The 24610-nt window shown below is 46.7% G+C and overlaps 1 protein-coding gene across 1 annotated transcript in view; it reads left to right on the top strand.

Annotated features, from left to right (window-relative positions):
• The first annotated feature begins 2831 nt into the window (after positions 1-2831).
• LOC138674680 (A.superbus venom factor 1-like) overlaps positions 2832-24610 on the top strand; it is a 217499-nt gene continuing 195720 nt past the window's right edge. The window contains exons 1-2 of the mRNA XM_069762495.1: positions 2832-2907; positions 10765-10870. Coding sequence (XP_069618596.1) covers positions 2832-2907; positions 10765-10870 — 182 coding nt within the window. The remainder of the gene's footprint in view (positions 2908-10764; positions 10871-24610) is intronic.

Here is a 24610-nt window from a genome sequence, read left to right on the forward strand (position 1 = left end):
CGTTAAGTACATACCGTTTAACAGATCCGTTAAATGCATGTACAGAAATGAGCCAAATTTGTTGAAAATTTGGCTTCACGTTAACGCTTTACTCAGTGCGGTAAATCTTTATTTAGGTTTTCCCTGGCACCGCAGTTGCAGTGCCGAGTGCCAGTGGTCTATAGGGATTCTAAACCCGTGTCCTTGGGGCAGAGCTCTGTGACCCAATTCTAGCGTTTTCTCTGCGGTATTGCGGCCCTGTGACGCAACAGGGTTCGCTTCCTACATACCGGATGAAGCTAACCCGTGTGTGTTCACATTATACCGCCATATATTGTCCGCTGTTACCAAGCAGCAGGAGTCATCTCTGCACTGTGGACCCCGGGCAGCGAACGCACCTTATACCATCCTTATAATTATTTTGTGCTTTCCGCCAGCCCTAACATTATACTAGCGCCAGGGTCTGGCTAGTAATGGCAGATGATCAGCGACTACAGAGGTACATCCAGCAGCTGGAGGGTAGGTTGGCAGCTCTTGAGCACACAACCTCGGCCGTGGATGATACCACAGTTGCTGTTCAGGCTGCTAGCGTAGCTGCAGCCAGTTTGTCTACTTCCACCCCTGCTCCGACATTATCCCATTTCCCGTTGCCTGATAAGTTTGCTGGTGACAGCAGGGTCGGACTGGGGTGTCTGGGGCCCACCAGGGGAATGGACTCTAGGGGCCCACCCTACAGCTTTATGCAAATATCTGTCATTATAGTGGAGCATCAGCTGTAAAACACCGGCGGCTGCTGCACATCTACCTTGTGCCCCAATAACTGGGATGTATAATTACGGTAGTTTATATTAATGGGGTTCTTGGTTAAAACAAGTTATCACCGATCCATGGGCTCCACAGGATAGGTGATCGCTTAGGTCCGACCATTAGAAACTGCACCGATCGGAAGAATGGGGAAGTTTTATCGTTGACAGGACACTTTTATCACTATTTTAAACTGCAGCGGCAGGTGGGATTTCTGACCGCAGCTCCATTCATTCTCTTTGGGGCTTCCAGAAAAAAAACAAGTGCATCCACAGAGTGAATGAATAGATCAGACATGTCAATCCAGTCTAATGGGGATAAAAAGTTCCACATTTTGCTGAATGGGTCCAAGCTGTCAGACCCCCATCAATCAATACGTTATCACTTATTCTGTGGAGAAATGATTACTTTTTTCCACTGGAAGCCCCCTGTAAGTGCATCTCCGCCACTATGTACAAAGCATTAAAACTCTAATGGAAATAAAGAATTTTCTCCTAATTAATATGAGAGAACAAATGACCACCATACACAACACAATCCACTATACCAAGACCAATATTACCACATACAGGAAGAAATACCACCACACCATGACCAGACCACATAGTGACCGAATAATACTATATACAAGGGACATATACTTGTGAGAGGTGGTGAGTTCTCCTTCAATGGAAGTCTTCAAACAGATGCTGGACAGACATCTGTCTGAGATGGTTTAGTGAATGATGCATTGAGCAGGGGGCGGGACACGATGATGTGGCACCCCAGGTTCCTGGTTGTCACAGTGGCATTGCTTTCCTCGTGAGGAGAGTGATATCACGCTTGGAAGATAGGAAGGATCTCTTTTATCAGATAATCACAAGCATGCAACATGTTCATATTCCAGGTCAGAAGGGGGAGCTCTGATCCAGTTAGTGGGTGGCCCCCCTATATTTTTTCTGGTCTGGAGTGAAAGAGAGTTCAATTAGTCTGTCAGAGACACAAAGGAGAAGAGAAGAGATGGGCCGTGCAGCCACAAGAGGTGCTGCAGGTCCCGGAAAGAGACAGAAAGGAAAGAAGAACAGATTGTAGTGAGCGTGTAGGGGAAGGGGAGCACAGTAGAGTGAAGAACTGGGGAGTTAGCTGTGACTGGGCTACCTCCCTACTGAGCACAGACACCAGTAGCTGAAAGACTGGGGTTGAGAGGGACCCCAAGTCTCACAGCAGAAACTGGCAAGACAGCTGGATTACAAGTCACCTGTCCGCCCTTACACCTGAGGGCACAGTAGCCCATAGAGCCTGGGTCATGAAGAAGACCCTGTAAAAAGGCTCGAGCTACCTGTCATACGGGTAGTGTCCAACCAGCACCATAGCACTAGAAGGAAGGCTTCTAACCCCACCTGGTAAGGGAGACTCCCAACTCGCTTCCAAGCTGGCCAACCATACCTGCAGCTGTGATCTGGTATCCTGGACTGTGGCTGCCTGAATCCCTTAGTAAACCAGGTAAAGAGATTGCAAACCTGTACCCTCCATTTCTTGCTACATCATTCACCGTCTCTATCTACACATCGGGAGCCCTGGGGACCCAGCTTCATCTGTGGGAAGCCATACGATCTTAGCTGCCATAACATCACCCTAGTGGACCCTTTTTAGCAGCATCGGTCACTTCTGTCTGAGAACCACAGGTAGCATCATGAACATAAACTTTATTCATAACTCTTTTAAAGACTTTCCCTTAACATGGGCACCCAGTGCCACAGACTGGGTTGCCACCGCCGTGACGCATCCCTTTAAGTACCGGACCCAGTACTGAGTATCCCACGGCCTTGGCAGGTGTTCCAACTTGGCGTAACAGACAGGATGGACTGACCCATTGAAGTGGGTCATGTGCGGCAAAGAGTCTGTGTTGTGCTGAGAAACCATTGAACTGTAAACTGCCACCAAAACAGCCACCATTATAGCACCATGCGGTGTGCAGGAGGAGAAGGGCGTGTTGTCATGGGCGGCACCTGGAGGAACGGTGCGAGAGCCATGGCCACCCCTTACCAATATTACTATGTCTGAGAAGTATGCCCATCAACAAGAGAAGTCCACCTCCTGGTCTGGGATGGCTGGAAGAAGAGAAAGAACCGCCCACAAAGACAGGTGTGGTGGAATGAAACCGCAGGAAATCGGACCGAGGAGGAAGAACCGGAAAGCAACATGGCGAAGGGAGGTGAGGTGAGCACGGAACGTGGGGTGGGGCAGGAGGACTTCCCCAGCCGGGGTCTGTAAGAACCATACCCATCACCAAAGCTGGATCCAGACCTCCTGCAGAGAGAGGTGGAAAAACTTACCTGGCAGCTCGTGCAGATGCAGCTGGATGCTGTGGTCAGGTAGAAGGAGGCCTTCCTTGGGAGCCTTGCCAGATGACCATCAGCAGCCTCGTTCCGGCCCAGAGCAGACAAGAAGATCCGGCGCTCCAGATGGAGAGTGAGGGACATGACCATGACCCTGGCAACGGAAGGCCCAACAGCTAGGCCCAAGTCACCACCAACGATGTACATCCCTAACCATGGTTTTGAGTTCCTCGGTGAAATGTCACCGTACGCCGAGGGTACCCCGGCCTCGTGTCCCGCAGCAACCCCTACACCGGATGACACCCTGGTGGGCCCCTTACAAGCCCCACCGACTCCAAGGCCTTTGAAAGTACGCCATCGGCTATACCCTGATCGGGGATACAGCAGCTTGGGTCAGATGGCAGCCTCGCTTATTCCAACCAGTGTGCCCCAGGGTAGTTCTCCGGAACCCGCAGTGTTTGAAGAGGGATTCGCGGGGAGGATATGATCTCGTTGCAAGGGGTAATCCCCATGATAACCTGGCGGGAGCATTTCAGATGGTGGGAGGAGAAAGAGAGACAGGAATCCCTGGCCCGGAAAGCAGCATTTGAGGAAAGGAACTTGGAAGGAAAGGCCCGAACACCTAAAATCCCTTGGGCAGAAAGGGGACCACTGCAGGAGGGAGAAGTAAGTGAGCCCAGGGATGGTGATCGGTTAGTTGATCGACAACATATTGCTCCTACACATCCAAACTCAATGTTCCTGAGCACGCCTGAAATGTGTAAGAATTGTCCAAAACTAGAAGTAGTGAGCGAGACATTTAAAATAGGAACTTGTGTGGACATGTTAGGCACGATCTATGAACCAGTAAGCCCTAAAAGGACTATGAATATCAAGAACATTGTTTGCATTGCCAAAGTTTAGTTGTTGGAAGATGCGCTGTCACATAGTCTAGCCACTCTTGTCCATGTCCATGTCAGCTTGATGGACACTAGAGATGAGCGAACTTGTTCAGAAAACATTTCACCAATTTCAATTTCGGCACGAACGTAGCACATTTAGATTCGTGTTCTCTTTCATGAACATTTTTACTCAGTTGGCGAAATTGGGTCACAGTTCGGAAATCATCGCGTTTCCACGAATGCTTTTGTTCTTGCTTTGGGTAGGGTAGTGGTTCTGTATGATGAGTGGGGGGGTGGGGGAATTGTTTAAGGCCGGTTTCACACGTCAGTGGCTCCGGTACGTGAGGTGGCAGTTTCCTCACGTACCGGAGCCACTGACACATGTAGACACATTCAAATCAATGCATCTGTGCAGATGTCATTGATTTTTTGCGGACCATGTCTCCGTGTGCCAAACACGGAGACATGTCAGTGTTCGTGGGAGCGCACGGATTACACGGACCCATTAAAGTCAATGGGTCCGTGTAAAACACGTACCGCACACGGACGTTGTCCGTGTGCAGTCCGTGTGCCATGCAGGAGACAGCGCTAAAGTTTAGTGCTGTCCCCTGCATCGTGCTGAAGCCGCCATTCATATCTTCTGTGCAGCAGCGTTTGCTGTAGAGAAGATATGAATATTCCTTTTTTTCATGTTTCTCGTGTTTAACATAAAGATCCATGTCCCCACCTCCTGTGCGCCCCCCCCCCCCCCGCTGTTCTTAAAATACTCACCCGCTCCCTCGCTGGCTGGCGCTGCTTCCTGTACTGGCCGCACCTTCTACTGTATGAGCGGTCGCGTGGGGCCGCCGATTACAGTCATGAATATGCGGCTCCACCTCCCATAGGGGTGGAGCCGCATATTCATTACTGTAAATGAGCGGCCCCATGTGACCGCTCATACAGTAGAAGGTGCGGCCAGGACAGGATGCAGCGCCAGCCAGCGAGGGAGCCGGGTGAGTATTTTAGTAACAGCGGGGGGGCGCACAGGGGGTGGGAGGAGGTGGGGACATGGATCTTTATGTTAATCACGAGAAACAAAAAAAAAGGAATATTCATATCTTCTCTACAGAAAACGCTGCTGCACAGAAGATATGAATGGCGGCTTCAGCACGATGCAGGGGACAGCGCTAAACTTTAGCGCTGTCTCCTGCACGGTGCGTGTGGTACCCAGTGGGAACACGGGCCGCACACGTGTGCCGCACTGATGTGCCACAGAAACGCACGGGCACACGGACACAGATAATTCCGGTATCGATTTTTCCGGTACCGGAATTATCTGGACGTGTGGGACTGCCCTAATGAGGAGAGGGTGTGTGGAGGGGTTAAAGGAGAGGCGCTCTTTTTTTTCCCTTAACTTAATGTGTGTTGATTCCAGCAGCCAATCAGGGCGCAGAAACCATCCACAACATCATGACACAAGGTATTCTTCTTTTGTGATTGGCTGCTGAAGTCACATGTCCCTGGCCATATAAAAAGCGGACATCTTGTGTTTGCTGGTGCCATTTTCTCAGTGTCACAGTGCAGAGAAGCAGCTGCTACTTGTGCTGCAAGTGAACTTGTCAGTTAGCTAGATAGGATCATGACCTGTGTGAAATCGATCTTCCAGCATCGAAGTAGATTTTGACAAAACTGTGAGTCAGTCTCTGGAAGCCCCATTAGGCTACTTTCACTCATCAGGTTTTTGCTGTCAGGCGCAATCCGTCGAATTGTGAAAAAAAGGGATCAGGCCAAAGTTGCCGCCAGATCGTTTTTTCTCTCATAGACTTGTATTAGCGCCGGATTGTGCCTGATGTCCAGACATTTCATCCATTTTTTTGCCGGATCCATTGAAAATTAGTTTTCCGTGGCAGGAGAAAACCTTCATAGGAACGTTTTTTCGGTTCGGCGAAAAAATGCCCAGCGACTGATCCGGCGAAAAAAAGGATGAAACGTGAGGTGAAATGATGAATCCGGCCACTGATTCCAGTTTTTCACTGAAATCATTCTCTCTCTTCTCTCCAGTGACATCACTGCTCTGCTTTACGGCCGGCCGGCGCTGACACAGTCAGGCCGGGGGACAGACACCGGAATGTAAGTATGTACTGGTTTTTTTTTTTAACTTTTACAATGGTAACCAGGGTAAACATCGGGTTACTAAGCGCGGCCCTGCGCTTAGTAACCCGATGTTTACCCTGGTTACAAGTGAAGACATCGCTGAATCGACGTCACACACGCTGATTCAGCGATGTCAGCGGGTGATCCAGCGACGAAATAAAGTTCTGGCCTTCTAGCTCCGACCAGCGATCTCACAGCAGGATCTTGATCGCTGCTGCGTGTCAAACACAACGATATCGCTATCCAAGACGCTGCAACGTCACGGATCGCTATCGTTATCGTTCTAAAGTCGCTCAGTGTGAAGGTACCTTTATAATGAGGATAAATCTCTTGCATATGTGATCAAATTGCATAGACAGAAAGTTCTGGCTATTTTTACATTTGAAAGTAAAAGTCCCATATCTGCATGGATCCCAGATAAAGTTAGAGACATCACTAGGAAAGTGGGGATACACATTTGCCTACCCCACAAAAAATATTCTTAGCAATATGTATAGGATGACTTGGACATCAGAGAAATGCCCTGGTGTCTGGCAATGACTGACTCCAGCAGATATGGTATAAATGCAAGTATATAAAGTGCCAGTGCAGAAGTGTACAAATTTCAATTGGTGATACAATATTTCAGACAACAGCCTATACTCTGATAGTAACATGCAAGACCTGTGGAGCCACAGTGCCAGCCCCGCAAAGTGTCAGTAGAGTAGTTGATCGCGCCGAGTCGGTAACAGCCGGGAGTGAGGTACCAGAGCGGAAGACTGGAGCAGAGTCAGAAGCAAGCCAAAAGGTCAGAGCCAGTCAGTAGTGCTTTATCCAAGGGGTGAGATGAGAGCACAGTCAGAAACAAGCCGAAAGGTCATAGCCAGTCAGAATCAGAGAACATAGAATCGGAAGGCGGAAGGATAGGTCAGAGATCATGCCTGGTCATACACTGCGGAGTAAGTACAAGGGAACACACTAATTTAGGGATAGGAAATGAAAAGAATACAAACACAGGAAGTCAGGGAGCAAAGGATACTCAGGGTGAACTAGGTCAGCTGCTCTAGCCGAGGACCGGAACTATAATTGACACACATTACCGATGGCAGCTCAAAGAAGTAGCCACCCATACACCAGAGAGATGCCGAGAAGGTAAACCCCCACATGACCAGACAGGGAAAGAAAAGTAGAACGCAATCCCCGACCTGGATCATGACAATCCTACTCTGTTTTAGTAAGCAATGTAAGCAAACAACTAGCAGTACACATGTGAGAATCAAGGTAGGCTGTGTACATATTACCTGGGTCCGTGCTGCTGGAAACGTGGACACCAAGTGGCATGCCATCTTCCTTAACCCCGATGTGTTTCATTTATGCTGCTTCCTGGGGGTGTGCCAGAAAGAAGCACGAGAGAAATGCGCATCTGGGTTAGGGGAGACAGCATGCCAATTGGCGCCCTCGTTTTCAGCAGTACTGACCCAGGTAATATGTACACAGCTTACCCTGGACCTTCAAATGTGTAGTGTCTGTAATGTGTATGCTTACCCTGCTTTCTAAATTATGGTAGGATATGTTAGGAGTCGAGTTTCCTCTGCTGCACAGGGGGAATCTTCGATCCGTGTCTGCTGCGGTCTCCCATTCTGCATCGGCCGCAGTGGAGCCTGCTCAGTGAAGACGTTGCTCCCAGTGTCTCGCTGAGACTGGTACGGTGCAAAGGATTACTACTGCCTCTCCAGGCTCAGCTATTGTACCCTGCACTGATCTGCAGCGAGCAGGCTTTTCTGGGTCTAAGTCCTGCTTTGCACACACTGAGCATGCCCAGGGCAAGATCTCTCAGTAGAGATCTAGGGTCACATGCTCAGGAAGGTCCTGAAGGTGCTAGGACTAAATCCTGCTTTGCTCACACTGAGCATGCCCAGAGCAAGATCTCTCAATGGAGATCCAGGGTCATATGCTCAGGTACTGCTGCAAATCCATTGGTCCTTCTTTGAAGGGTCCTGAACGTGCTGCAGCTATATAAGCTTCGCTTGACCGCACGGCCATGCGCTAGCATACAATTGTTATTGTGTGTGTGTTGATGAGTGCAAGTTGTTCCTTAAAAAACCCATCCCTTGTGTATGACTGTTCACGTAAGGTGTATGGCTGCAATCTAGCGCCCGGCTGAACTCACAGCTTTAACACACGAAGCAGCGTCTACTGCTGTGACCACCAGTGCAGCGCTGTGCTCTATTGGAGCGCTTACCTTTCCGAAAAGTCTGGGTGGTTAGTGGCATCCGCTAGTGTGACACAGCATGCACTTCAGTGCATAATAGTTACCGCTGATACCCCAATTGTGGTGTCGATCGCAAGAGGTCTACACTAACTCTAATCCTGTGTCCTGGGATAGAGTTCTGTGGTTCCTTGCTTGCGCTCTCTGTGCGGTACCGCGACCCTGTGACTTAACAGGAATCGCTTCCTTCACACAGGGTGAAGTTAACCCGTGTGGGAAATCTCATTGTACCGCCATATAGTGCCGCCATTCACTTAGCAGCAGGTTCTTTCCTGCACAGTGGATCCCGGGTGGCGAACGCACAAATCTTACCTAATAAATATATTCAGTGCGTTCCGCCAACCCTAACAGGATATAATGGATGTCTTTCCCCTGTTTGATATGGAGCATAGAGGTATTGTGCATCACTATTGGACTTTAGTCTGACTTTGAAGCATGGTCTTTCCATGGAAATTTGAACGCCTCTGCACTGGCACTTTATATATCTGTACTAATACCATATCTGCTGGATCCATTCTTTTCCAGACACCAGGTCATTTCTTTGATACCCAATTTACTTCTATTTTTCTAGGAGCACCTTGTTTTTTGGGGGGCTATGCAAATGAGTATCCCCATTTTTCATAGTGATGTCTAGGATTTTGTCTGGGCTATATGCAGATATGGGGATTTGTTTTTCAATGTAAAACAGCCAGAATTTTTTGTCTGTGCAATCTGACTACATATACAAGAGATTTGTCTAAATACTAAGACCGGGTACAGGTATTTATGCAATGGTGTCCTAGTACTGCAGCTGTTCTCCCCTCCTGTGCTCTATGGTTTTAGGCGCCCCTTTTTAATATCATTTGTTCTTTCTTGTTTGTCGAATTTTATATTTGTTGAAATAAAGTATTTTTTTTATACATTCTGATTGTTTGACTCTCTTGATCTATATGGTGCTTAATTTCTGCATGATCTATATGGTTTTCTATCATATGGAGGTGAACATAGCCTAAGCGTGACCAGGGCCGGACTGGCCATCGGGCAGTTCTGGCAAATGCCAGATGTGCTACATTATATATTATGGGGAGGTGGGCTGTATTATATTCTATGGGGGGCTTTATTAGATTTTATGAGGGATGATTGCATCATACTCTTTGATGGGGCTGCATTATATTCCGTGGGGAGGTGGGCTGTATTATATTCTATTCGGGGCTGCATTATATTCTATGGGGGCTGTATAATATTTATATTCTTTGAGGAGTGATTGCATCATACTCTATGAGGGGGCTGCATTAAACTTTGAGGGGGGCTGCATTATATTCTATGGGGTGGCTGCATTATACTCTGGGTTGGCTGCATTATACTCGGGGGTGGCTGCATTATATTCTGTAGGGTAGTGGCTGCATTATACTATATGTGGGCTGCATTATACTGTATCGAGGACTATGGGGAATACGTTTTACTATATGAAGAACTATGGGGTGCATTATACTATGGGAAGTGAATTGTACTACATGGATGACTATGGCGGTGCATTGTACTATATGGAGCACTATGAGGAGTGTATTATGCTATATGGAGGACTGAGCAGTTTATTTTAATATATGGAGGACTATAGGGAGTGTATTATACTATATGGAGGACTGTGGTGCACATTATAATATATGGAGGACTATGGGGTGTATTTTACTAAACAAGTAAAATGCTGCATATTCAGATTGTTTTTGCTGGAACAAAAATTATTGTTCTCAGCAGCGCATCGCCGGTGTAAACTGTAGATGTGCTGCTGATAACATGATACTGTATGGTGATTGTTCTGTCCCATCATTATTCCTCAGCTGGTGGAAAGAGGCCGGGAAATAAGCATTGAACAACTTCAGTATTGTCGATCAAACACATTTAGCGGCCTGAACTCAGCGCATGTAAATACAACCGAAATGCTTTTGTGTGATGTGCAATATGTTAGCATTTGGGGCCCCTTTTTAAACTTTGCCTAGGGCCCCACTTTGCCTAAAACCGGCCCTGCCTACAAGGGTACAAAGATATTATACAGTCACCATGTGACAAGTGGGCCTGTGTAACTTCAAATGCCAGGGCTGAATTTTAGTCCCAGTCCGGCCCTGAGCGTGACCCCTATAGTCCTGTACTGGTGTCACTATATAACGCGCAGGCTCTCAGCAGAGCTCCTCTGTTAGGCAATCACCTCTGTAATCCCCTATTTTCTGCCCTCGCTCTGCATTGTACACTGATCCCTTATACTGGGGTTGTGTCATTTCCCAGCAGCGGTGATTTAGTAATACTCTTGCTTGTATTTGTCCGGCTGCCAAATGTTTACATACCTAAATCCTTGAATCTCTTCTGTTACTGATTAATATTACTATTGGATCAGAAAGTGAGAGAGCAGACAAAATATCTTTATAAGTCCCCCGCCAGTCCTCATCTGCACATACCCCAGGAAGCATCATGGGGCTCGGAGCTCTGTGTCTCATCCTGCTGTATGGACTCATCGGGTCGTACGCGCAGCCGCCGTGAGTATAAGCTGACCCAGACATCTACTATATATATATATATATATATATATATATATACATACAGTACAGACCAAAAGATTGGACACACCTTCTCATTTAAAGATTTTTCTGTATTTTCATGACTATGAAAAATGTACATTCACACTGAAGGCATCAAAACTATGAATTAACACATGTGGAATTATATACTTAACAAAATAGTGTGAAACAACTGAAATTATATTCTAGGTTCTTCAAAGTAGCCACCTTTTGCTTTGATGATTGCTTTGCACACTCATGCCAATCTCTTGATGAGCTTCAAGAGGTAGTCACCGGGAATGGTCTTCCAACAATATTGAAGGATTCCCAGACATGCTTAGCACTTGTTGGCCCTTTTGCCTTCACTCTGCGGTCCAGCTCACCCCAAACCATCTCGATTGGGTTCAGGTCTGGTGACTGTGGAGGCCAGGTCATCTGGCGTAGCACCCCATCACTCTCCTGCTTGGTCAAAAAGCCCTTACACAGCCTGGAGGTGTGTTTGGGGTCATTGTCCTGTTGAAAAATAAATGATGGTCCAACTAAACGCAAACCGGAGGGAACAGCATGCTGCTGCAAGATGCTGTGGTAGCCATGCTGGTTCAGTATGCCTTCAATTTTTAATAAATCCCCAACAGTGTCACCAGCAATGCACCCCTACACCATCACACCTCTTCCATGCTTCACGGTGAGAACCAGGCATGTAGAGTCCATCCGTTTACCTTTTCTGCATCGCGCAAAGACACGGTGGTTGGAACCAAAGATCTCAAATTTGGACTCATCAGACCAAAGCACAGATTCCCACTGGTCTAATGTCCATTCCTTGTGTTCTTTAGCCCAAACAAGTCTCTTCTGCTTGTTACCTGTACTTAGCAGTGGTTTCCTAGCAGCTATTTTACCATGAAGGCCTGCTGCACAAAGTCTCCTCTTAACAGTTGTTGTAGACAGGGCTGCCACTAGAAATTTTGGGGCCCCATACTGGCAAAATTTTCGGGGCCCCCTTGAAACTCCGCCCAGGCTCCACCCCAGCCCCGCCTCCAGGCTCCACCCCACGAACTGTCCACAGTCCCACCGCTCTCTCTTGGAAAATCTCCACTTCTCACCTATCACACATTGACAGTTCCCATCACCAGATCACACATAAAGCCGGCAGCTTTTGTTTTGGCCAAAAGATTTTTTAAGCCGCCACCATAACACGGTAGACACTTTTGGCCGGGCCCTACTCTACTGTAACCTACTAAATATTTGTTAAAATATGCAATACAATTTAGGTATATTTTTATTTATTTTTCAATTTTTAAAATGACCTATAATATCACATACAAGGAACAAATACCACAGCACTATGACCAGATGACATATTACCACCACAGTGATCGAATAATATAAAATACAAGGAACAAATACCGCTACACCATGACCAGACCGCATATAACCACAAATGACTGAATACTACAATACTGATCAGTAATAAAAAAAACCCACAATACTATCACCATCAGTGCCATTATACACAGGAGATCTGTAATTAGTAAGCAGTGTCTGTGTACAGGTAATACAGTGATCACCGGTGACATTATACACAGGAGCTCTGTATATAATGTATAGGTAATACAGTGATCACTGGTGACATTGTACACAGGACCTCTGTATATAGTATACAGTGTATAGTGTCAGTGTATAGGTAACACTGACTCACCAGTGACGTCTCTAGATGAAGTCCTTCATCTTTCATCCAGCACAGACCGCCATCACTTCATCCAGCCAGGACTCGTCTCTGCAGGAAATAAAACAGTTATCTCGAGTTCCGCTTGTAGAACACATTACTTAATTTTCCCAACTTCTACATTACACCACATGAAGAAAGCAACATAGTATCACTCTACACAGTAACAGGACCTCCCCCCATTTAAAACAGTATACTCAAAAAATAAAATAAATACATCACTGCAATAATAATATCCCTTAATTAGCCCCTATGGTAATATTCGCCATCCTAGCCCCCGTGTGTCTCATTCCAGGCTCCAGCCATATGTTCTCCCATCCTGCCCTCATGGGTATCCATTCTGCCCCATATGATCTCCCCATCCTGCCCCATCTGTCTCCATCGTATCCATCCTGCCCCATCTGTCTCCAATCTTGTCCCATCTGTCTCCATTCTGCCCCATCTGTTTCCAATCCTGCCCCATCTGTGTCCAGCACTCTGCCCCATCTGTGTCCAATCCTGCCCCATCTGTGTCCAGCACTCTGCCCAGTCTGTGTGCAATCCTGCCCCATCTGTGTCCAGCACTCTGCCCCATCTGTTTCCAATCCTGCCTCATCTCTGTCCAGCACTCTGCCCCATCTCTGTCCAGCACTCTGCCCCATCCCTGTCCAGCACTCTGCCCCATCCCTGTCCAGCACTCTGCCCCATCTCTGTCCAGCACTCTGCCCCATCTCTGTCCAGCACTCTGCCCCATCTCTGTCCAGCACTCTGCCCCATCTCTGTCCAGCACTCTGCCCCATCTCTGTCCAGCACTCTGCCCCATCTCTGTCCAGCACTCTGCCCCATCTCTGTTCAGCACTCTGCCCCATCTCTGTCCAGCACTCTGCCCCATCTCTGTCCAGCACTCTGCCCAGCACTCTGCCCCCCCGTGTCCAGCTTTACTGCCCCCCGGCCCCCACCCTGTGTCAAGCTTTACTGCCCCCCGGCCCCCACCCTGTGTCCAGCTTTACTGCCCCCCGGCCCCCACCCTGTGTCCAGCTTTACTGCCCCCCGGCCCCCACCCTGTGTCCAGCTTTACTGCCCCCCGGCCCCCACCCTGTGTCCAGCTTTACTGCCCCCGGGCCCCCACCCTGTGTCCAGCTTTACTGCCCCCGGCCCCCACCCTGTTTCCAGCTTTACTGCCCCCCGGCCCCCACCCTGTTTCCAGCTTTACTGCCCCCCGGCCCCCACCCTGTGCCCAGCTTTACTGCCCCCCGGCCCCCACCCTGTGTCCAGCTTTACTGCCCCCCGGGCCCCCACCCTGTGTCCAGCTTTACTGCCCCCGGGCCCCCACCCTGTGTCCAGCTTTACTGCCCCCGGGCCCCCACCCTGTGTCCAGCTTTACTGCCCCCCGGCCCCCACCCTGTGTTCAGCTTTACTGCCCCCCGGCCCCCACCCTGTGTCCAGCTTTACTGACCCCCGGCCCCCACCCTATGTCCAGCTTTACTGCCCCCCGGCCCCCACCCTGTGTCCAGCTTTACTGCCCCCCGGCCCCCACCCTGTGTCCAGCTTTACTGCCCTGGGCCCCCCCCCCGCATCGCCGCTCTCAAAATACTCTCTGGGCCCGCACGTCAATAGCGTACAGCTGTAGCACCGGCCGCCGCTAAGGGCCCGGTTCAGCCTGCGGCTGCCGGTAGGGGCCCGGTGAGCAGGTAAGAGGGCCCCCTCTGCTCACCGGGCCCCATACGCCAGTCACGGCTGTAATGCCCTGATGGCGGCCCTGGTTGTAGAGATGTGTCTGCTGCTAGAACTCTGTGTGGCATTGACCTGGTCTCAAATCTGAGCTGCTGGTAGCCTGCGATTTCTGAGGCTGGTGACTCGGATAAACTTATCCTCAGAAGCAGAGGTGACTCTTGGTCTTCCTTTCCTGGGGCGGTCCTCATGTGAGCCAGTTTGTTTGTAGCTCTTGATGGTTTTTGCCACTGCACTTGGGGACACTTTCAAAGTTTTCCCAGTTTTTCAGACTGACTGACCTTCATTTCTTAAAGTAATGATGGCCACTCGTTTTTCTTTACTTAGCTGCTTTTTTCTTGCCATAATACAAATTCTAACAGTCTATTCAGTAGGACTATCAGCTGTGCATCCACCAGACTTCTGCACAACACAGCTGATGGTCCCAACACCATTTATAAGGCAAGAAATCCCACTTATTAAACCTGACAGGGCACACCTGTGAAGTGAAAACCATTCCCGGTGACTACCTCTTGAAGCTCATCAAGAGAATGCCAAGAGTGTGCAAAGCCGTCATCAAAGCAAAAGGTGGCTACTTTGAAGAACCTAGAATATAAGACATAATTTCAGTTGTTTCACACTTTTTTGTTAAGTATATAATTCCACATGTGTTAATTAATAGTTTTGATGCCTTCAGCGTGAATGTACAATTTTCAGTCATGAAAATACAGAAAAATCTTTAAATGAGAAGGTGTGTCCAAACTTTTGGTCTGTACTGTATATGTATATATATATGACAGGTAAGACAAAAAGGCTTTTCTTGCCATCATATTGTTTAAATATACAGACATCATCATCTCTGTCCCCATTGGGGCTCACAGTCTAATTTCCCTATCAGGATGTCTTTGGAGTTTGGGAGGAAATCAGAGGAAACCCGGGCAAACACGGGGAGAACATACATATAGGTAAAAAGATACATAGATAATGGAGAGATAATAGATAGAGGAGAAAGGTTTTTGTTGGGACCGAAACGTCGCTTTCTTGGCTGATTAAATAACTCCGTTTCACTATAAAACGGTGTGCTGCCTCCAATTTCTCTGGATTTTTATAATTGAGGTTTGGTATTTGCCTGGGGCGCTCTGCACCCGGACTCTTTCTTTGTGCTGCTCTAATTTTCTTTCTCTAGGTAAAAAGATAGATAATGGATAGATAATAGATAGATAGATAGATAGATAGATAGATAGATAGATAGATAGATAGATAATAGATAGATAGATAGATAGATAATAGATGATCAATAGAAAGATAGATAATAGTTAGATAATAGATACAGGTGCATTTCACATAATTAGAATATCATCAAAAAGATAATTTATTGCAGTTCTTCAATACAAAAAGTGAAACTGATAATATAGAGTCATTACAAAACAGAGTGATCCATTTCAAATGTTTTTTTTGCTGTTAATGTTGATGATTATGGCTTACAGCCAATGAAAACCCAAAAGTCATTATCTCAGTAAATTAGAATACTTTATAACACCAGCTTGAAAAATGATTTTAAAATCTGAAATGTTGTCCTACTGAAATGTATGATCAGTAAATGCACTCAATATTTGGTCGGGGCTCCTCAATTACGGCATCAATGCGGCGTGGCATGGAGGCGATCAGCCTGTGGCACTGCTGAGGGGTTATGGAAGCCCAGGTTGCTTTGATAGCAGCCTTCAGCTCGTCTGCATTGTTGGGTCTGGTGTCTCTCGATAATACTCCATAGATTCTCTATAGGGTTAAGGTCAGGTGAGTTTGCTGCCAATCAAGCACAGTGATACTGTTGTTTGTACACCAGGTGTTGGTACTTTTGGCAGTGTGGACAGGGGCCAAGTCCTGCTGGAGAATTACATTTCCATCTCCAAAAAGCTTGTCGGCAGAGGGAAGCATGAAGTGCTCTAAACTGTCCTGGTAGACGGCTGCACTGACTTTGGTCTTGACAAAACACAGTGGACCTACACCAGCAGATGACATGTCTCCCCAAACATCACTGATTGTGGAAACTTCACACTAGACATCAAAGCACGGGTGCTGGGACGTATTTTACTAGTTCAGTGCAAAAGAGATAGAAGAAACCCTACAAGAAAGCAGCACTACAAGAACCAATGTAAACTATTTACTTTATTAACACCATGTTCCAAATTATTATGAAAATGACATTTTCCTCAGATTTTCCTAAATGGTCGGTGCAAATGACAGTCGGTCTAATAAAAGTCATCACCCATTAGATTACACATCGAATTTTATTGAAGAAACCTCCCAATGATAACAGTATAATCTACAAAATGAATAAAAACTCACAATGCACTGTTCCAAATTATTAGGCACAGTAGAATTTCTGTACATTTGATGTTTTAAAGAACTGAAAATGCTCATTTGTGGAATTTGCAGCATTAGGAGGTCACATTCACTGAACAAAACAGCTATTTAACTCCAAAACATCCTAACAGGCCCTAAATACATACACACAAGACCACACTGGTGCAAAGCACATAGCATAGATTGATACAAGCACATGGCCGAGCAGTCATGCAAAGCTTTTATAGCTGCAGCAACTACTAAACCTTCCCAGAAGGACCAATGGGAGGCTGCCACAGAACTTGAGCAACTTCAGGACCTTCCTAGAGGACCAATGTGAGTTGCTGCTGTACCTGAGCATGTTACCCTTGATCTCCAATGAGAGATCTTGCTCTGGGCATGCTCAGAAGGGGAAAGACGCCTGCTCGCCGCTGACCAGTGCTGGCTACAATGGCAGAAGCTGGAAAGGCAGCAGTAACCCTTCGCACAGTGTCAGACTGAGCGAGACGCTGAGACAGACGCCTCCGCTGAGCAGACTCCACTGCAGCAGGAGAAGAATGGGAGACCGCAGCGGAGACGGATCGAGATTCCCCCTGTGCAGAGGCAAGAACTCGACCCCTAACAGCTGGTGTTATAAAGTATTGTAATTTACTGAGATAATGAGTTTTGATTGACTGTAAGCCATAATCATCAACATTAATAGAAATAAACACTTGAAATAGGTCACTCTGTAATGACTCTATATAAAGAGTTTCACTTTTTGCATTGAAGAACTGAAATAAATTAACTTTTTGACGATATTCTAATTTGTGAGAAGCACATTTGTATAATATATAGATAAATAATAGATAGATAATAGATAGATAATAGATAGATAAATATAGATAATAGATAGATAATAGGTAATACAGAGATAAATAGATAGATAGATAGATAATAGATAGATAGATAATAGATAGATAATGGATAGGGAGATAATAGATAGATAATAGATAAATAGGTAGATAGATGGATGAAAAATGCTACAAAAATGCTGAAAGAATTGACACTATGAAGGTTTGTTAACCCCTTAATGACCGCCGATATGACTTTTAACGGCGGCAGTTAAGGGTACTTAAACCACAGCTCCGTTATTTAACGGCGCTGTGGAAAAAGTGAATAGCTCCCCCCAGAGTTGGATTTTCTCTGGGGTCTCAGTTACCGGGGGTAGCCGAGACTCCAGAGAACATGATTCGGGGTTTTTTTACCGTCCCTGGGTTGCGATCGCCGGTAATTAACCATTTACTGGCGTTCGCAAAAAAAATGCGATTTCCCATTTAATTTCTCTGTCCTCCAATGTGATAGCACATCAGAGGACAGAGAAATGGGGTCCCCGATAGTCCCCCGATACTCACCTGTCTCCCCCGGTGCTCCTCGTGGCTCCCAATGGGCGCCGCCATCTTTTTCCAGTAAAAAAATGGCGAGCGCATGTGCAGTGCGCTGGCCGGCACCCGGAAGATCTTTGGGGTCTCGGCTGCCTGGGGTAGCCGAGACCCCAAAGAACATGATCGGGGTTGGTTTTTATCGACCCCTGTTTTGCGATCGCCGGTAATTAACTGTTTACCGGTGGTCGCAAAAAAAAAGCGATCTGTCATTCTCTGTCCTCTGATGTGATCGCACATCAGAGGACAGAGAAATAGGGGGATTCGAGGACCCTGTTATACTTACCAGTGTCCCTGGATCCTCCTGCGTCCCCTCCTGCCCGCCGGCTTCTTCATCGGGAAAGAAAATGGCGGGCGCATGCGCAGTGCGCCTGCCATGATCTGCCGGCGGGCAGCTAGAGGAGTTGGGGCTAAAGTTAGGGTTGGGGCTAAATTTAGGGTTTGGGTTAGGGTTGGGGCTAAATTTAGGGTTATGGCTAGGGTTAGGCGTCTTTCACACTTGCGTCGGCCCGACTGTTGTGAATTCTGTGGCTGAATTCACTCCTGTGGTCACAAGTGGTACTGCAGCTTCTGAGCTTCCTCCCTCAGGTGTTCTGGTGAGCTCGTTAACTGCTTCATTACTTAACTCCGCCTGATGCTGCTATCCTTGCTCCTTGTCAATGTTTCAGTGTTGGATCTGAGCTTCTCCTGATTGTTCCTGTGACCTGCTGCTCTGTATAGCTAAGTGCCTTTTGCTTTTTTGTTGCTTTTTTTCTGTCCAGCTTGTCTTTTGTTTTGCTGGAAGCTCTGAGACGCAAAGGGGTGTACCGCCGTGCCGTTAGTTCAGCACGGTGGGTTTTTTTTGCCCCCTTTGCGTGGTTTTGCTTTAGGGTTTTTTGTAGACTGCAAAGTTCGCTTTACTGTCCTCGCTCTGTCCTAGAATATCGGGCCCCACTTTGCTGAATCTATTTCATCCCTACGTTTTGTCTTTTCATCTTACTCACAGTCATTATATGTGGGGGGCTGCCTTTTCCTTTGGGGAATTTCTCTGGGGCAAGTCAGGCCTATTTTTCTATCTTCAGGCTAGCTAGTTTCTTAGGCTGTGCCGAGTTGCCTAGGTAGTTGTTAGGCGCAATCCACAGCCGCTTTTAGTTGTGTTTAGGATAGGATCAGGTGTGCAGTCTACAGAGTTTCCACGTCTCAGAGCTCGTTCTTGTATTTTTGGGTATTTGTCAGATCACTGTGTGCGCTCTGATCGCTAAGCACACTGTGTTTCTGGATTGCCTTCATAACACCTGTCATTAGCAAACATAACAGTACAAGGAGCCACCCAACTAATGATTCTCAATAGAGGGAAAGAAAAAGTTCTGACATCATTTTTTTTTTTTTTTCTGCTCTGTGTTCACTTTTTTTTTTTTCCCCTAGACATTTGGGTGATTCTAGACACAGGTGTGGACATGGATATTCAGGGTCTGTGCTCTTCAATGGATAATCTCGTTATAAATGTACAAAAAATTCAAGATACTATTGATCAGAAATCTATGTTAGAACCAAGAATTCCTATTCCTGATTTGTTTTTTGGAGATAGAAATAAGTTTCTAAGTTTCAAAAATAATTGTAAGCTATTTCTGGCCTTGAAACCTCATTCTTCTGGTAATCCTATTCAACAGGTTTTGATTATTATTTCTTTTTTGCGCGGCGACCCTCAAGACTGGGCATTTTCTCTTGCGCCAGGAGACCCTACATTGAGTAGTGTCGATGCGTTTTTCCTGGCGCTCGGATTGCTGTACGATGAGCCTAATTCAGTGGATCAGGCTGAGAAAAATTTGCTGGCTTTGTGCCAGGGTCAGGATGATATAGAAGTATATTGTCAGAAATTTAGGAAATGGTCAGTACTCACTCAGTGGAATGAATCTGCGCTGGCAGCTTTGTTCAGAAAGGGTCTCTCTGAGGCTCTTAAGGATGTCATGGTGGGATTTCCTATGCCTGCTGGTTTGAATGAGTCTTTGTCTTTGGCCATTCAGATCGGTCGACGCTTGCGCGAGCGTAAATCTGTGCACCATTTGGCGGTACTGCCTGAGGTTAAACCTGAGCCTATGCAGTGCGATAGGACTATGACTAGAGTTGAACGGCAAGAATACAGACGTCTGAATGGTCTGTGTTTCTACTGTGGTGATTCTACTCATGCTATTTCTGATTGTCCTAAGCGCACTAAGCGGTCCGCTAGGTCTGCCGTCATTGGTACTGTACAGTCCAAATTCCTTCTGTCCATTACCTTGATATGCTCTTTGTCGTCGTTTTCTGTCATGGCGTTTGTGGATTCGGGCGCTGCCCTGAATCTGATGGATTTGGATTATGCTAAACGTTGTGGGTTTTTCTTGGAGCCTTTGCGGTGTCCTATTCCATTGAGAGGAATTGATGCTACACCTTTGGCCAAGAATAAACCTCAATACTGGGCCCAGCTGACCATGTGCATGGCTCCTGCACATCAGGAAGTTATTCGCTTTCTGGTGTTGCATAATCTGCATGATGTGGTCGTGTTGGGGTTGCCATGGCTACAAACCCATAATCCAGTATTGGATTGGAATTCCATGTCGGTATCCAGCTGGGGTTGTCAGGGGGTACATGGTGATGTTTAGGGTTGAGCGAAACGGGTCGAACATTTTCAAAAGTCGCCGACTTTTGGCTAAGTCGGGGTTTCATGAAACCCGATCCGACCCCTGTGCGGGGTCGGCCATGCGGTACGCGACTTTCGCGCCAAAGTCGCGTTTCAATGACGCGAAAAGCGCCATTTCTCAGCCAATGAAGGTAAACGCAGAGTGTGGGCAGCGTGATGACATAGGTCCTGGTCCCCACCATCTTAGAGAAGGGCATTGCAGTGATTGGCTTGCTGTCTGCGACGTCACAGGGGCTATAAAGAGGCGTTCCCGCCGACCGCCATCTTACTGCTGCTGATCTGAGCTTAGGGAGAGGTTGCTGCCGCTTTGTCAGAAGCAGGGATAGCGTTAGGCAGGGTCCATTAACCACAAAACCGCTTGTGCTGCAGCGATTTGCACTGTCCAACACCACCCTCGGTGTGCAGGGACAGTGGAAGTTTTTTTTTTTTTTTTTTTCCCCTCAGCGCTGTAGCTCATTGGGCTGCCCTAGAAGGCTCCCTGATAGCTGCATTGCTGTGTGTACGCCGCTGTGCAAACCAACTGCTTTTTTCAAAGCACAAATCCTCTTGTTCCTTCCTTTCTGCACAGCTATCTTTTTTGTTTGTCCACACTTTTTATTTCATTTGTGCATCAGTCCACTCCTTATTGCTGCCTGCCATACCTGGCTGAGATTACTGCAGGCAGGGAGATAGTAGCTGCCTGCCATACCTGGCTGAGATTACTGCAGGCAGGGAGATAGTAATTGTAGGACATTCCCTGTTTTTTTTTTTTTTTTTTTTTTGGTGGGAGATTAAGATTGGCAATTTGGCATTTCTGCTAGAGTGCCATCCCTGTGTGTGCCATCTCTCTCACATAGTGGGCCATAGAAAGCCTTTTCATTTTTCTGTATTTTTTTTTGTGGGGTGTATAAATTCTCCCTGATAAAAATACAGTGGGAGATTAATATTGGCCTTTGGGCTTGTGTGCCAGTCCTGAGTGTGCCATCTCTCTCACAAATAGTGGGCCATAGAAAGCCTATTTATTTTTTTTTTTGGTTTTATAAATTCTCCCTGAAAAAAAGGGAGATTAATATTGGCCTCTGGGCTTGTGTGCCAGTCCTGAGCGTGCCATCTGTGCCAGCCCTGAGCGTGCCATCTCTCTCACAAATAGTGGGCCATAGAAAGCCTATTTAATTTTTTTTTTTGTTTTATAAATTTTCCCTGAAAAAAGGGAGATTAATATTGGCCTCTGGGCTTGTGTGCCAGTTGTGAGCGTGCCATCTGTGCCAGTCCTGAGCGTGCCATCTCTCTCACAAATAGTGGGCCATAGAAAGCCTATTTAAATATTTTTTTGGTTTTATAAATTCTCCCAGAAAAAAAGGGAGATTAATATTGGCCTCTGGGCTTGTGTGCCAGTCCTGAGCGTGCCATCTGTGCCAGCCAGCCCTGAGCGTGCCATCTCTCTCACAAATAGTGGGCCATAGAAAGCCTATTTAATTTTTTTTTTTGTTTTATCAATTTTCCCTGAAAAAAGGGAGATTAATATTGGCCTCTGGGCTTGTGTGCCAGTTGTGAGCGTGCCATCTGTGCCAGTCCTGAGCGTGCCATCTCTCTCACAAATAGTGGGCCATAGAAAGCCTATTTAAATATTTTTTTGGTTTTATAAATTCTCCCAGAAAAAAAGGGAGATTAATATTGGCCTCTGGGCTTCTGTGCCAGTCCTGAGCGTGCCATCTGTGCCAGTCCTGAGCGTCCCATCTCTCTCACAAATAGTGGGCCATAGAAAGCCTATTTTATTTTTTTTTTGGGTTTTAGAAATTCTCCCTGAAAAAAGGGAGATTAATATTGGCCTCTGGGCTTGTGTGCCAGTTGTGAGCGTGCCATCTGTGCCAGTCCTGAGCGTGCCATCTCTCTCACAAATAGTGGGCCATAGAAAGCCTATTTAAATATTTTTTTGGTTTTATAAATTCTCCCAGAAAAAAAGGGAGATTAATATTGGCCTCTGGGCTTCTGTGCCAGTCCTGAGCGTGCCATCTGTGCCAGTCCTGAGCGTCCCATCTCTCTCACAAATAGTGGGCCATAGAAAGCCTATTTTATTTTTTTTTTGGGTTTCAGAAATTCTCCCTGGAAAAAAAAAGGGAGATTAATATTGCCCTTTGGGCTTGTGTGCCAGTACTAAGCGTTCCATCTCTCTCTCTCTCTCTCAGTCAGTGGGCCATAGAACGCATATTTTTGGTTTTATTTGTTTTCTAAATTCTCCCTGAAAAAATCATTTTATTTTATTTGGTTTCTAAATTCTTCCTGATAAAATCATATTTTTTTTATTATTTTTTTTTCTAAAGTCTCCCTGAAAAAAAAAAAAAAAAAACAACCAAAAAAAACAGTGGGAGATTAATATTGGCCTTTCTGCTTGTGTGCCAGTCTTGACTCCTGGGTGTGCCATCTCTCTCTCTCTCTCTCTCCAATTGTGGTCCATAGAAAGCCTACATTTTTTTTCCTTGATTTGGGTTCCAAAATCTACCAGAGAAAATAACTCCATCAATCATTGGTAGAAAAATATTGGCCTCTGGGCTTGTGTGCCACTCCTGATTCCTGTGTGCGTCATCTCTCACTCAGTGGCCCATAGAAAGCATATAGTTTGTTACATTTGTTTTCTAAATTCTCCCTGCAAAAATCTATTTTTTTTTTTTTGGGGGGTTTCTAAAGTGTTCCTGAAAAAAATAAAAATAAAAAAAAAATAATAGTGTGACATTAATATTAACATTTGTGCTTCAGTGACAGTCCTGCGTGTGGGGCATCTCTCTAATTTGCAGCCACCAAAAAAAGAGTGTGTAACATTGGGCCTGATTTTCGCTGTGGTCTCACCAACCTGTAAAGGGGTAGCTAAATCATACTGAAGTTATAGCTCACCGTGTAAGTTGTGTGACTGCAACAAATAACGTTAGTTTGGTTACGTTTTTAAAACAATGAGGAAGTCTAGTGGAAGAGGTCGTGGCCGGGGGCGTTCATTGTCAGCTGGTAATGAGGGTAGTGGTAGTGGTGGAGCATCAGGTGGTCGTGGGGGAAAAAATATTGCACCTAAGTCTGGAGCTGTGGAGCCAGGTTCGTCGTCCGGCTACACAAGGCCTCGAACGCTCCCTTTTCTGGGATTAGGAAAACCGCTTTTAAAGCCGGAGCAGCAAGAGCAAGTTTTGGCTTATCTTGCTGACTCAGCCTCTAGCTCTTTTGCCTCATCTCGTGAAACTGGTAAAAGTAAAAGCAGCGCGTCGTTAGTGGATGTTCACGGTCAGGGACAAGTCACTTCCTTGTCCTCTTCAGCAAAAACAACAACAGAGAAGAATGCAGCAGGCGACACAACGGGTTACTCCATGGAGCTCTTTACACATACCGTCCCTGGCTTAGAAAGTGAAGCAGTTAACAGTCCATGCCCATTACAAATTGAATCTGACATGGAGTGCACTGACGCACAGCCACAGCCAGACTACTATGCTGGTCCTTTGACTCAGACCACAACATTGCCCTCGCAGGGTGCTGATCAAGAATCAGACCCTGATGAGACTATGTTGCCCCATCACGAACGCTATACCACCGAACGACACGGTGACACAGACGAAGTTGCGCAGGAGGTACAAGAAGAGTTATTAGATGACCCAGTTCTTGACCCCGATTGGCAGCCATTGGGGGAACAGGGTGCAGGTGGCAGCAGTTCTGAAGCAGAGGAGGAGGAGGGGCCGCAGCAGGCATCAACATCGCCACAGGTTCCATCTGCCGGGCCCGTATCTTGCCCAAAACGCGTGGCAAAGCCAAAACCTGGTGGAGGACAGCGTGGCCATCCGGTTAAAGCTCAGTCTGCAATGCCTGAAAAGGTATCCGATGCTAGAAAGAGTGCAGTCTGGCATTTTTTTAAACAACATCCAATTGATCAGCGC

The sequence above is a fragment of the Ranitomeya imitator genome, chromosome 4, assembly GCF_032444005.1.
Source record: "Ranitomeya imitator isolate aRanImi1 chromosome 4, aRanImi1.pri, whole genome shotgun sequence".
Lineage (NCBI taxonomy): Eukaryota > Metazoa > Chordata > Amphibia > Anura > Dendrobatidae > Ranitomeya > Ranitomeya imitator.